This window comes from Candoia aspera, chromosome 1 (assembly GCF_035149785.1).
Source record: "Candoia aspera isolate rCanAsp1 chromosome 1, rCanAsp1.hap2, whole genome shotgun sequence".
NCBI classification, from domain to species: Eukaryota; Metazoa; Chordata; class Lepidosauria; order Squamata; family Boidae; genus Candoia; species Candoia aspera.
Window position 1 is genome coordinate 275,542,705 of NC_086153.1, and position 14,996 is coordinate 275,557,700.

The following is a 14,996-nucleotide window of genomic DNA, read 5'->3' on the forward strand; positions in this document are numbered from 1 at the left end:
TTCTCACTTTACCTTTCCTATCACAATACGCTGCTACCATTTCTGTCCATCTGTCAACTTCCGAATGGAAGGACTCCTCCCATCTCTCATACAGATGTTATATTCAGTTTTGGGGCTGCTTTCTCTGTTAGGAGGCTGCCCAAATGTTAATTTCATTGTCAGAGATCCTATACTGAGTGTCACCCTACAAACATCTTATGAAATCAGAGAGAGGGTAACCCAGAAAAGAATTTCTCTAGTTGTGACACCCACATGTTAGGAAGGCAGTGGCAAGGAGGAAGGGGCGGTAACAGGAAGGAAGGAGAAATCATGGGTGAGGCTGAAATGAGGAGGAAGTATGCAGATGCTAAGAGGGAGTGTCCTCAAAATACCTTGTTCATCATACTTGGCAGCACCAAGAAGAAGAAGCCCATCAGTTGCTTCCTCCTATACTTCCCAGAGCTGTTTCTTGTTGGGTGGGGTCTTCCTTCCCAGCTGCTTACTGGGTTTGAAACCAGTTGAACCATGTTGAAACCAGTTGAACCATTCTAAGTTGAACCATGCATAGACCAAGAGTATGTGTTCATGCCTCATCTACCGTATGAAACTTATGGGTTAACAGTATGTGAAAAATGCCTCAGGCTTCTTCATTCCCTTCTCTTAGCCTTAGTGAAGGAAGAAGACTTGGTTTCATTTACTTCTATTTGCAACCAGCTAGGATAAACTATGGCTAGTTTTCCATTATTTGCCTGAATAAGCTCAAAGCAAACTATGCTTTATGAATCTAGCTTGTTTGAATAAACTATAAATAAAGCTAAAGGCACTTCCTAGTAGACATAGGAACCAACTCTTGTTAGCAAATGGCATCATGGCACAGGAGTAGAAGAGAAGGGAGAAGGTTTGCATGTATAATACTAAACAATGGCTGTAGTGTCATATCTGGGTGAGTTCAAAGCCTGCTGCTTCTGCCTGCGGTGGTTGATTAATAATATCTGTGCCATAAGAATCTTTAAATTACTGTATTGCTCAGATATCAATTGACAGAAGACAGTGGAAAGTGAAGAAACTATTGAAAGCAATGGTTGAAAGGCAGGCTTTAATTTGCATTCTAGAAGCATAAGCAGACAGTGGAAGAACTTGCAGCTGTGCAAGATTTGTGGGTGAACATGTTTGGCCAGAAAGATCACACAAGAGTTCAGTCAGCTGAAATCATTGCTGACTCATAACTAATATTGGTTGGCCATCCTATGTTTTCCTGAGCATGATGCCTTTTCCCAGGAAATTAGCTACTCAGGACCTCTTCGTGAGAGGATCCTCTTTTAGGAGCTGGATTAATCCAGCCTCCCCAACTTGTTCCGCTCTAGATGCGTTGGGACTACAGCTCTTATCACCTCCAGCCATGCCTTGAAGTAAGACCTGAACTAAAAGATAATGAAAGATATAGGAGAAAAGCAGGTTAACAGCTAAGCCAACAAATTGATAGTCATGTCTACTCTAGTGCCACAGTTCATAGCAACAATGAGTCAAAATCAAGGAGAAAGCTGAGATAATTCTTTTCCTTGGAGATCAGATAAAAAGCAAAAGTAGTTGTAGTACACTCTGTCAGATAAAAATGGTAAAAAGTCTCCCAACACCCTGGAATGGAACATTTTCAGGCATTTGAGTGTCAATGAGCAGTCATATACAACAAATAAATTAGGAATTTTTTTGCTTCAAATTTCTGTTAAGCCCTTCTAATCCACTTGATAGCATTTCTGTAAGAATAAAATGGGATAATGCTGCACAATCATAGGCATGTGCATAGCTCCATAACAAAGAAAAGAAAACTAGTGACTTAAAACATCTTTTATCATCATTATAATGCTAACTGAGAAGAATTCAGGAGATATATTGCAAACAGCCATCTTCAGGCCCCTCTGTTATCAGTCAAAAGAACCATAACCAGTTCACAGGAAATTTGTTAGGAAGAAACTACAAAAGTCTCTGTGCAAACATTGTTTGATTGATTATGTGCCATCAAGTTGTTTTCAACTCCTAGTGACCACATACATAGTTTTTCTCCCAGATGATCTATCCTTAACCTGTTCTTTCAGGACTCCCAATGGTGCATTCATCACCACTGTAAACAGTCCATCCTGCTGCTGGTCGTCATCTTCTTCTCTTTCCTTCCACCTTTCCCAGCATTAGAGCCTTCTCCAGAGAGCTGGGTCTTTGCATAATGTGCTCAAAGTAGGATAATTTGAGCCTGGTCATTTATGCCTCGAGTGAGAACTCTGCGTTGATTTATTCAATGATCCATGGGTTTGTTTTCTTGGCTGCCCATGGTATTCTCAGGAGTCTTCTGCAACATCAAAGTTCAAAGGCATCAATATTCTTCCTGTCCTGTTTCTTCGAAGTCCAACTTTCACTTCCAAAGAGTGTCACAGAGAATACCATGGCTTGCAAGATTCTGATCTTTGTAGGTATAGACACGTCATAGCATTTGAATATCTTTTCTAAGGCCTTTGTGGCTGCTCTAAAAAGTGCTAGTCTGTAATGTATTTCTTAACTGTTTGTTCCTTTACTGTTGACGGTTGATCCTAGAAGGCAGAAGCTATCCAGCACTTTGATAGCTTCTTTGCCAGTTCTAAGGCTGGTTATTATTGGAGGATAAATTTGTTTTAAACTGGAAATTATTCGGTTGCTGAAATTCTCATAATCCTATCCCTTTCATCTCAATAAATCTAATTAAAGAAATCTCTGTGAGAATCTTGCTTAGGAGAAATATTTTCAGTTTGAAGCAGCTGCCCAAACTTTACACCCACCCAGCCATCACTAAGGCGATATAAAACCTGTCTTCATTATTATTTTGGTGCAACAACAGTTGGATGAGTCTAGAAGGCACTTGGGCCTTTTCTTCACTCATCACATCTTCTAGAATCACTCAACCATCATGCTGAAACAAGAATAATGAAGATAGGCTTTATACAGTGTGCAGAAACAAAAATATTCCATAGCAAATCTTAATATATTGCCATTCATGTGGCAGCCAAACTGCCATTTTTAGATGCGTTTCCCAATCTAAACTCCCATATCTTTTTCTTTGAGACTCATGCTTTAGAGTGCAAAACTATGGGCAGGAATTGTATAATTATTTTTTTGGGTGGGGGGGCTCCATCGGCAGCCTTTATCAGCTGTGAAGGGAAAATGCTTTCCACAAAAAATAAATATTTAAGTATTTTGCCTCTGGCATTTCCAGAGATCTGGAAGGAAAACCAGCAAACGTTTGCAGATAAAACAGCATACAGGAATCTATATGTCTGTCACATTTGTCCAATACCTTATTTTAAAACTGAAGATAATTGTTTCAGACATATGAAAAGAAGAAAAAGCTGAAATGTCAAAGGTAAACAGTTCAGTTCCAGGTTATTTCTCAAATGTAATTCTATATAGGTTCATCCATCTTAAATACGTATAATTTTGGATATTTTTCATTTATCAGCTGTTTTTCTACTTGAAACTCTAAACTTTTCAGATAACTAGAGACTTATTTTTAATCACTTTGCTGCTGTAAGGTTTTGAGAAACTGTATGGTTTATACAGTCTTCCTCACAAAATTGTAGTTTCCTTTACAGGTAGTCCTTGGTTAATGATAATTCATTCAGCAACCATTTGAAGTTACGGCAGCACTGAATGAGGAAACTTACAGCTGGTCCTTGAACTTGCGGCTGTCGCAGTGTCCCCACGATCATGTGATTGTGATTCAGGCGCTTGGCAACTGGCTCACAATTACGATGGTCGCAGCATCCTATAGTCACGAGATTACCATTTGCAACCTTCTGTCCTGTTCAGACTATGAGGTGGCCAGACAGAATTATTATTAAAACTCTTTATTTAAAGCAACTATTTACAGTAGTAAAGTCCTGGTGAATAAATAAGGCAAAGCAATTTCAACCAAGACCACCCAGGCAGTGACAGATGAACAGGCAAGGCTGCAGGATCAGATTGTGGCAGAACAGCAAGACAGAATTCAACTAACTCTCTGATCAAAGCTGTCAGACTTGGTGAAGCTAGAGTGCATGGCAAGGCAGAAGCTGGAGGCAAGGTTCTGTGAACTGGCATGCAGATAGGACCGGGCTGACACGTGGAGGCTAGGCAAGACTGGACTGGAACCTCTAGGCAAGGCTTGGCTCTGAAGGCTAAGCTGGACTGGACTGGAGAATCTAGGCAAGGCTGAGAACTGGAAGCAAGGTGAGGCTGCAGACTGGAAGCAAGACTAGACCGGACTAGAGAATCTAGGTGAGTCTGCAGACTGGAAGCAAGACGGGACTGGACTGGAGAATCTAGGCAAGGATTGAATCTGGGAGCACACCTGGAATGCGCTGGAGTGATACAATGAGATACAATGAGGCTTGGACCTGGACACGAGACTGTGCTCTGCAGGAATGGAAGGAAGAGGCTTGACTGGAGCGGTTTGTGCAGCAGGTGGGTCTGTGGTGGCAGAAGGCGCTGGCTCTGGTTCCACGCTGGCTACAGGCAAAGCTTCTGACACTGGTAAGGACTCTTCCGCAATTGCTGTGAGAGTGAAGGATCGGTTGTCTCCAGCAGCTTGCTCAATGCGTGCTTGCCTTTTAATGTGTTCCTTTCCTTTCCTTTTCTCTTCTGCAGCCAATCGGGCTGCCTTCTGATTTCTGTGCTTTTCAGCTCTCCAGTCTCATGCACTGATTTAAGGATTCAAATCCCCCTCCAGAGTTTGTCCAATCCGCATTTGCAAATTCTTCTGCTCTGCTGAGTCACTTCCTGGTTCAGCTTCTCCAAGTCCCTCCTGATAAGTTTCCTTTTCCCCTTCTGACTCCGGATAAGTTTCATTTTCAGAGCCAGAAGCAGGCTCAAACCTCACACCTTCACTGCCAGCTTCCGAGAAGCAAAGTCAATGGAGAAGCTGTCAGGAGGCCATAAATGGCAATCATGTGATATGCCTAATGACTGCACAGAATTTGCCTTATGACTGCAACTGGAACTGCTGGAACTGCCATCATAAGTCAATGTGGTCACAGGATGTTGCACTTTACGACTGTGTCACTTAGCGATGGAGTTCTCAGTCCCAAATACCATTGTTAACCAAGGACTACCTGTATTTTCACTGTATTAAAGGGGATAAATGCTGTATACACTAGTCACACCAGTTCTCCTTTCACATTCTCATGTATAGTTGGCATGACCTTCACTGAACAGTCAATTGGGCAAGAGTCATTCAGAAAACAGCATATTTTAAGTGTTTTAAAACAGAAAGGGAGACTGCAATAAAGCTGGAAGAAAAGATATGGATTTTCTATACCGTTTGCTGAATCAAAATAGGATGCATTTTCCATGGCTATTCATCAGAAAGAATTTCCTAAACGTACTTTCTCCCTAAGTATAAGGTCTGGGCAGTTATTGACAACAAGCTGAACAATGACTGTCTTCAACCATTTTAACAAATATTTTTCTTCCATTTAGTATGTTCTAGTGCCTCTCAGTGAAGCTGTGCATCCCAGAGAACCTTTCAAGATTATAGATTCAATCACACTGTCTATGTAGCATCTATCAATTTCAGCTCTTTATTCTAACAATGAGGTTCATTTCAGCCTAGAGGAGATGGAAGTGGTTATTGTACCGATAGAAGGGGAACTTGTTCATGCAAAGCAGTGGTGGAGGAGGAGTACATACTACAGTACATTTCTGTGGGACTGTAAATTGTGATGTAAGCCCTTCCTTTTTTTTGAACAGATTTAGTAGGCTTTTGACAATTATCCTTTCAGGTCAAAGTAACTGACCATGTGAGATGATTCTACATTAACCTTTCCCAACTTAATGCTCCTCAGATGTAATGGGCTATATTTCTTAGAATTCATTCTTGGCTGAAGTTGATGTTGGCTAGGAATTCAGGAAGAAAAGGCTAGCTATGTGACAGCACCTAGCTGACCATGATTTATCTTAAAATAGTAAGTAAGACAGTACTTGGATGAGAGATGACAAAGGTCATTGGTTGGATCAGAAAGGTGAAAAAAGCATCCGAGAAGGCAAAGACAGACCAATTCCATATTGTTGCTAAAAAGAGTCCAGGGATATATATTCATGAAGTCATCTGGAGTATTTTATTTTACTTTTTTACTGGGTGACAGCTATGAAGCTGGTGGGAAGGATGAGTGGTTAATTATTTTTCCATTCTTGGGGGAATAATAATTTAAAGTGCAAACAGTTTTGAGCAGGGGTTGAACATAATGGATTCAATGACTCCTTCCAACTCTGATTCTATGGAAAAAGCCCAGTTAATTGTTGAAACTTTGATCAGTTGCCCCCCCCAACTACACTTCTTAAAACAAACAAACAAATAAATGAACACTGTGCTTGAAAAATTATGTGTAGTTGGAACATCATGTTTGTTAAATAGTACTTTAAAATACCACAGAAATAGTATTCTTATCACTGTGGCTCTATTTTAAAGGGATGATTGGTTTGAATTTCCAACCAAAAATATCCTCCAGAAAGCATTCACTTGATCATAATGAATATCATTCTGGCTTAATTTTCTTTAACTTGGCATCAAGCTGAGAATACCAGAGTTGTAGTTTCAGGATATCTAAATATTTATCAGGGCGGGACAGCTGATCTTCCTTTCTTAATTGTTCTTTTGATCTCTTTCTTGACAAAAGCTAGTACTTAGTTGGATGCAGAAGCCTTCTGCTCTACAGAACTATATGCAGATATGTTATATTTTTAATTTTCCTTACCAAATCAGAGTAAAATTGACATAACTATGATAGATCTTCATTATATGAAAATTATACTACCAAGTTTGAAGAACTGCAATATGAAAACTATAATGTTAATGGACTGTCATTTAGGCCTCTTAATTTAGCAATCTATTTGGAATTTAAAATAATTATTTCTTTTATCATTCCCTCCATAAATATAACATTCAAAATATAGTTACGTACCCTAAATTGAAGTCTGCAATATTTTAAGTGTATTACTGGGAAGGAGGGCCCACCACGAGCAGTTTGGTGTAGTGGTTAAGTCTAGAAACCAGGAAACTGTGAGTTCTAGTCCTACCTTAGGCACAAAGCCAGCTGGGTGACCTTGGGCCAGTCACTCTCTCTCTGCCCTAGGAAGAACGCAATGACAAACCACTTCCAAAAAACCTTGCCAAGAAAACTGCAGAGACTTGTCCAGGCAGTTGCCAGAAGTCAAGACTGACTCGAAGGCACAAGGAAAAAAAAAAGGTGGGGGGACAAAAGAAAAGAATATAAGAATACTCAAATTGAGACTGGAATATAAGGAAACATAGCCTTTGTTTCTTCTGCACGAGCATAGTCAATTAGGCAATAATTGTGTTGGCAAAATAAATATATGTGCCTCATTTTTTTCAAATAAATCTTTGCACCTATTGCTTTGAAAATCAGTTTCTGGCTCTCTGCAGAAAGTATCAGGTTGTCACATTACTTGTGTCCTAAAAGGCCTTCTCCTCTATGGGACTAACTCTTAATTCTGTCTCTCTCCAGCCATCCAAGCCACCACAAGCTGAGAAAAATGGCTTAAGGGGATTTGATGAAAAGGCCTACGTATCCTCAAAGCTGCTGAAGGCTGGAGAAGACCCTTATCGGCAACATGCTTTCAATCAGTTGGAGAGCGATAAACTGAGCAGTGACCGGCCCATCCGAGACACTAGACATTACAGGTACTGTACTGCAGACAAGTATGGATTGTAATCAATACTTTGTACCATGGCATCTCTGTGACCTAATCTTTGGGTCATCTTAATTTTGAAAGACAGAAAAGCATTATCTGTAACCCACCCGACAAAAGCTTCTCATCCTTAGTGCAGGCTGTTTTATTTATTTTAACATCTGGATATGGTTAATGTAAGGATGTCATAGAAGACAGAAGCATTATTTAACATTTAAGCAAATCTCTAGAAATGTGATATTGTAATGAACTGGGCCAGATGGTCATATATGTTTAGTTCCTATTAAAGATCCTATTAAATTGTATCTAGTAAAGAGCCTCAAAATGAGCTTTTCTGCACAGCACAAACATGCCCTGACAACACCATTTTTCCCTGCCCTGTCCCCATGGTGTTGCCTTCATCTCATGTCCAGCCCATGAGTAAGACAAGCCAAAGTTTTCCTTGGTTGGACCAGCATTAAAAATGTATTATCTTTTTTATTCTGACATGGTCCAATGGCAAACTCAAGGTGCATAAAATCTGTTAGGCTTTGCCACCCATCATTTTGGAGGAAAATCAGGTGATTGGCAGTCACTGGGAACAGAGGCAATATAGGCAGGATAGGAACTAACAGTGGAGATGGCCAATTTCATGCCAATATAGTTTTCTGCTGACTCAAGGAAGGATGAAAAACTCTGGAGAAAGGCCCAAAGAGTTGCTGATTGCCATTTTTGCCCTACCAGAGTAGAGAATTTGGTCATTCCTCCTGGAATTGTGGTTTACCAGCTATGAAAAAATTGTGTATTTGCATGAGCTTCAACTGCCCATCCCATGAACCATAATGCTCAAATTCTCAGCTGTTGTTTTTTAAAGAGCTAATCTCAAATCTTGGTGACTCTTCTGTTCCTTTGGTTTTATAAGGAAGACTTTTCAGTATTTTTAGCCAAAGAATGAACAGCCCATACAATGACTGAAGCTGTCTAGAAAAGGAAAGCTATTTTTTTTCATCTGCCCTGAGGTAACATTATTTATGCCTCATCACAATTAAGAAATCCAGCTTTTGGTGTAATTGTAAATGAAGAGTCATCAGAAGTTGCTAAGGGCTGTTGGTCTTTTCCCACTTGCATCCTACTGTGGAAAAAAGTCAGAGCCTTCATCTCCTCCCCAGCCCATGAATAAGATAGGCTTACATTGTCCCATATATATTTTTTATCAAAGGGAAGCACTACTTGAAAGTTTGGCACAGGAAAACCAACATTTCATACACCTACCTGCCATGAGCCTTGGAAAGTAAGGATTGACAAGTTTGGCCACCAGCTATCTGCTCTGTAAGATGCAGCTATTGGTAAACAGTTTCCAGTACTTTCTTGTTTTCTGAAATACGTGTTACTCTTCTCAACCAGTAATTATCTTTGTGAAAATACTTTAATCTTGGTTAGGAAAAATATAACCCAGGTTAGAAGCTCCTTAAAGAATTCAATAGAAGGTCATACTGCAGTCAGAGTGTATACAGAACTCGCAGGTAAATACTTTCTGAGAGATTATGGCATCTAAAAACAACAAATTAACTGCTTACCTAATTTGCAAAAACACATCTGCTACTTACAGAACTTTGCAGGCAAGGAAAGAAGTTTCTTAAGAGTTTGGGTGGATTCATAAATGACAAGTCTTGCTTCAGTCCCAGTTGCTGTCACTGATTATTTGGATTATTTGGATTATTTTTGCTCAGGCTGTTTCCACAGTGCTAAATAGTTTTGATGCTGTCACCCTTTCTGTTTAGTAACTGCATAAGGCTGATGGGCAAGGTCATCCATCAGTTCAGGGTCAGGTATTATCAGTATGATAATACCCTTTGTTTATCTCAGCCCTGGACCAATCAAGTGATGTTGTTATCCTGGTGGCTGGAAGCTATGGGAATGGGAGGAATGAACTCAGGCTCAGCCCTAGCAAAACTCAATGTCTGTGTGTATTTAGACCACCCAGTCCCAAAGACTTTCCATCTTTAGTTCTCAGTGGGATTTTACCTCCCCTGAGAGAACTGGTATGCAGTTTGGGGGGTTTCCTGGATCACTGCTCCTGCTTGAGCAGCAGGTAGCAGCTGTAACCAGGAGAACCTTGTGTGCCACTTGTGTCTGTTCCTGGACTGGCAGGCACTTCAAATAGTATCTCATGCCTTGGTCTCCTTGTGTGTGGACTACGCCCTTGAAGATCACTTGGAAGCTGCAGCTGGTCCTGAACACAGTGGTGTGGACCATTGTGAGCACACCATGTTATGATCATGTAACACCGCTAATCTGTGAGCTGCACTGATTACCAGTTGGATGAAATTCAAGGTGGTGGCTATTACCTATAAAGACCTTCATGGCATAGGGCCTGGATGTTTGAAGGACCCTTTCATCTATTTCCTGTAGTTTCTGTCCATCCTGTATGATAGGGTGTAGTTGGCATGCTTCAAGTCCCATCCATTAAATGATGGATCTTCTCTGACACAGCACCTGCCACCTTGAACAGCATTCCCCCAGACATTTGTATGGCATCTACCTGGGCCTTGTTTACATAGACTCTAAAAACCTAGCTTCTCCCTCAGGCCTTGGCTAGGGTCTGTGGCAGTCGTCTAATGGGAATGTTCTGTGTCTGGGTTGTACAATTTATTTTCTTTCTGACATTTATTTTTATTTTTTGTTATATTGTTCTGAACTCATTCTAATATAGTAGACCACCCCAGTTGTTAATAGAATTAGCTTTAGACAATTCATAAATACATAAATCAAATACAAAATGGGTTGGGACACTGCACAGAACATTTTAACATTTCAGTTGCCCATTCTTGCAGGTTGGCAGGTGTGCTGTTGTTCAGGTACGCGGCCTTTGCTTTGCATGCTGGAAGTTGCAGGCTTAATTTCTGGTTTCTGAAGGTAGGATTGAGAAGAACTCCAATCACAAATCTGGGATGCTCTGCCTATCAGAATAGACAACATGTTGCTATTCTAGAATGTGGGATTCTGATAAATTATCTGAAGTTGGCAAAATTGTGGAAAAAGGTGGAGTTGCCAGTAGGTTACTTTAAAAATCCCTTCCATCTTCACAACCCTACTGGTTAGGTACAGTTAGTCAAATCCATTATAACCATAAGAACCACAGACCCTTCCCAAATCTGGTTCTGTCTGGATATTTTAGGCTTCAGTTTCCCTAATTTGCAGCCAACATGAGCATTCAACATTTCTGATGAGCCTCAGGTTGGCAAAGGCTGTGCTCAGAGAAAATGTGTCTGCACATACACGTGTTTCCAAAATAACCTGGTAAGGTTTTCAGAGTTATAGCAACTATTCTTTTCTTCTCATAATCTGAGTAATTTAACCTCTCTGGATAGCTTAGCAATATGAAGAATGAATGATTATATTGTAGTCTTATGTTATTGTGTCTTCCAAAGACTTTAATTTTCTATCTTTTTAGCTATGAATGGGTAATTACCTGTTTTCCCACCACTTTGTTTTTAAATGTCCTGGAAAGTCATTGATGGATCAAATAACAAATGGCATTATCATATTTCAAATTACTTTTAACACAATTTTCAGTAGTTGTCTTCTTATATAACTAGCAGTTCTACAACTGGTTTTCCACATTTATAAAAATTAGTTCTTAATTATAACATATTGCTCCAATTTGTCAAATTTTATATATACCCTTCAGCTGATTAGAAAAATTAGAGACTATTGTTCCTGCTATGAAAATATCTTAATCTATTTATTCAATTTATAACCCATGTTTCCTCTACAATGGTGCTCAAGAAGTTAATAATAAAATACAGATTAGAATGCAGGATTATAAACAAATAAAAACAAATAAATCAGCAACTCGTGGTTTAAAAAAGCTATTAAATCCCACACTTGGATAATAATAGTAAATAATAGTGATTAAAACCTATTTTAGCAGTCTTCACCTACCCTTCCTTGGCAAGCAAGTTCAAAACAACAGCAAATAAGAATGTCCTTTCTCATAGTCCTGTCAAACAGGCTTCTAATGGTGTTGGGAAAGAAAAACAAAGTTCTCTTGTGAATTTTTGATCTGTCATCTGGGGAATGCAGACTTTCAAAAAATAGTCTGGTCCAAACTTGAATGAATATTTACACATGCTAAGCAGCACTTTGAATTGATGCCCAGAAATGGTCTGATGACCACTGAAGGTCATGTGTGACAAGACGTTAGGGCTATCAGTTCTGGGCTGCAAAAATCTGAATGAACACTAGACAGCAACAAAGAGTTAAAGGTTTTCATGGCTTTTTGATGTCCTGTAGCAGTCACCTGGATTTTTGCAGCCAAAGAAGTTTTATGCTTCTTATATCTGGCCTTGATCAAAAGTGTACTGACAGCATTTTAGAGGTTTCCAGAGAGGAAGACTGGACGATGGGACAAGAAGTCACAAAAACAAACCAGGGTTCTCTGAAGGCATATAGCACCATGAAGGGTTTCAGACTGGAGAAAATGGGCCCTCTGGCCCCACCTTATTTTCTTTCTGACCTCCACATGTGCAGCTGAGATTCTGAAGATGTGTACTCTGTGCTGTCTGGGACCCTATTTATTATCGTTCCAGATGAAGCAGTATGGTGATGTTCACGCTAGTCCTCTCAGTTGAAGATATATCTGTTTCCAGTTTTTTCTTCAATATTCAGCGCAGTCATTATCTCCAAAATTCCTTTGGGTGGTATCCAATTAATTCCTCCGGCACATGGAATGTCTTCTGTTAGCTGGTAACCATAGTTTCCTCATTTGGATGAGCAAGGAAGCTCTGGTTAATTAGAGATTTCCTTATCTGATCATTCATGCTACAAAGGAGGAAGGGGTTACATGTACAGGTGCATGGCTCATTCTGAATGTGCCCAATGTTAACAAAAGAACATATTACATCTGACACTACAAAGGGCCAGATTTTAAAGAACACACATATAGGCTTATTAAATTGAGATACATTCTTCTGAACTAGGCTATTATGTTTTCAGTGCAATTGCTGTCTGAGGTATTTAACCTTTACATTGATATTGATTTTAAAAATATGGATTCTTGTTCATTTCTTCCAAATTTCTTTTTGCTTCAGAACATTATATGACCAATTAGAAAAAGATCAGAAAATCCATGAATCTCCCTTCTGAGGAGAGCAATTTATGAGACTGGCAATATGAATACCACTCTTTTTTTTCATTATTATCATTTTAAACCATTAGCGTTATACCTCTTTGAGCCTAGTCTACTGGTTTAGAGAGTAGGAATGTCCAAAACCAAGGGAGCTTGAATGGTTTTTTGATTGGGCCACTTGTTTCAAGGTCAGAATGTTCTTAGTGTTTCTTGTTTGAGTCTTTGTCAGCCAGACTTCATGCAGCAGTTATATGCAGGCTTGAAGCCTTTGATTAACAAGCAAATATTCTTGCTTGCCAGCTACAACACAAGGATGAAAGGGAATTTTGTCTTGAATCATACTGGATGAGCCCCCCTGGTTCATATTGCTTGAGAGGTGCCTTCTAGATGGAGAATAATATGGTTCACCTGCAGATCTCTTCAGTCCCTGCTGAGTAATATCATGATGGATGGAAGCCAATGAGGCCCCCTGTTACCTCTCTAATGCCTATGCCACCTGAATAACATTAGAATTCAGCTAGGATTCCTCCCACAATCTTCCATCCAATTTTACCCTGCTCTCGTCGCCAATCCTTGTTCATGTATGGTCAGTGATGAAGTTGTCTCTGAAGCCAGCACAAAATGTACCCAGCACACATTTTATGGCTGCAGTACTCTGCCTCGCTGTCCACAGCCTAGGTAGACAGAACATGAAGACCATTCTCAACTTAATGTCATTTCTTGTCTGCCTGTGTCATGATCACCGTTGCGATGCTTGTGACATCGCAACGGCTCACATAACAATACAGGGAAATGGGTACCGGGCGGATTAAGGGAAAAGGCAACTAGCTAACAAAAGCGAGCAACAGGTGCTGGCAACAAAGTATCGACTCTAGCCGGAGGTGTGGAAGAGAGAGATACAATGTTGCAAAGAAAGCAATTGACAAGACCAGACCACGAGGCGCGCCCGAGCTGTCAAAGAGATTACGAACCTGATCGCCCGGCAATGAACCATCACCGGCTGGGAAAACAGTCAAGGAAACTCCCGAGGCACAGGAGGGGCTCCACAACCCCTCACCTACCGGCAACGGAACCAACGGGGCTCGGGGCACACCCGGAGTAAGAAGGGGTGGAGCACTGACCGGCGCGGGCTATTTAAATCCTGTTCCGGCGCGCTCCACTCACTCTCAGCTTTTCTAAGGGCATGCATTCTATACTCAAATAAAACCAGAACCTAAGCCTACACTAGTGTCTGTGGTTTTACTGGGTAGCAGGCAGAGCCTGACATAAAGCTGAGAGTCACCAAACCAAAATCGCCAAGCTCCACCGGACGAAAATTTTTCTGCGGGAGAGACTAACTGGTGAAAAACGGAACCGGGGACAGTGATGGAGCCAGCACTTCACACCAGAGGCGTGAAGGATGGCCCGCAAGAGGCAGAGGTGACCTGACAGCGGCTGGAGACAGCATACCCGAAAGGGGACACGGACACCCACCCTGCCCACACCGCACCCCAGTTCCAGACCTGGAGCTCCAACCCAGATGGGAGAACCCCGACGGAAGATGAAGTCAGGGACCAGCAACTCCTCGCTTGGGCCGGTGGAGCAGGACCCTGGACGGGAACACCCTACTCCACCTGGAGGCTCCGCTACCCCCAAACGCCCGAGCAGGAAGGCGCAAGACTACGTACTGGACAGCATCTGGCAGCACCGACGTCGGACGACCAGGGCACACCAGACAGGGTCACAGCCCTGGAAGCCAGGGTACGAGACCTGGAACATATGCTCCAGTCCCTAGCAACAATCGTCAGCGAGCGCTCCAAGACTGAGGCGGCACAGGGGGCAAGAGGGGATCAGGGCAACATTCCCACCCCTCCAACAACCCCGAGCGGAAGGGGCCAAGCACGAGACTCTGTTGCAGGAATTCGTGGCCCCAGGCCAGTGGGAGCCATCCCTCACCACCCACAGGTAGGGGACCCACAAATTGGGAGGTTCGCCAAAGACTTCCCCGTACAATTTGACGGGAACCCTATGAAACTGTCCTTCTTTCTAACAAATGCGAGGGACTACATGGCCCAATACAGCCATTGCTTCAACACAGAAGCTGCTAAAATCTTGGCGGTGGCCACCAAGCTCCAAGACAGGGCTGCGGACTGGTACGTGCAGATGTCCGAGTCCAGAGCCCCAGCCTTGGCCGATTTCCATGACTTCCTCGCCGAGTTGA

The 14,996-nt window shown here is 41.5% G+C and overlaps 1 protein-coding gene across 1 annotated transcript in view; it reads left to right on the forward strand.

Moving 5' to 3' along the window:
* The window catches only part of GALNT16 (polypeptide N-acetylgalactosaminyltransferase 16), a 171,044-nt gene that overhangs the window by 77,112 nt on the left and 78,936 nt on the right, over positions 1–14,996 (forward strand). Inside the window, exon 2 of the mRNA XM_063289812.1 lies at positions 7,503–7,678. Coding sequence (XP_063145882.1) covers positions 7,503–7,678 — 176 coding nt within the window. The remainder of the gene's footprint in view (positions 1–7,502; positions 7,679–14,996) is intronic.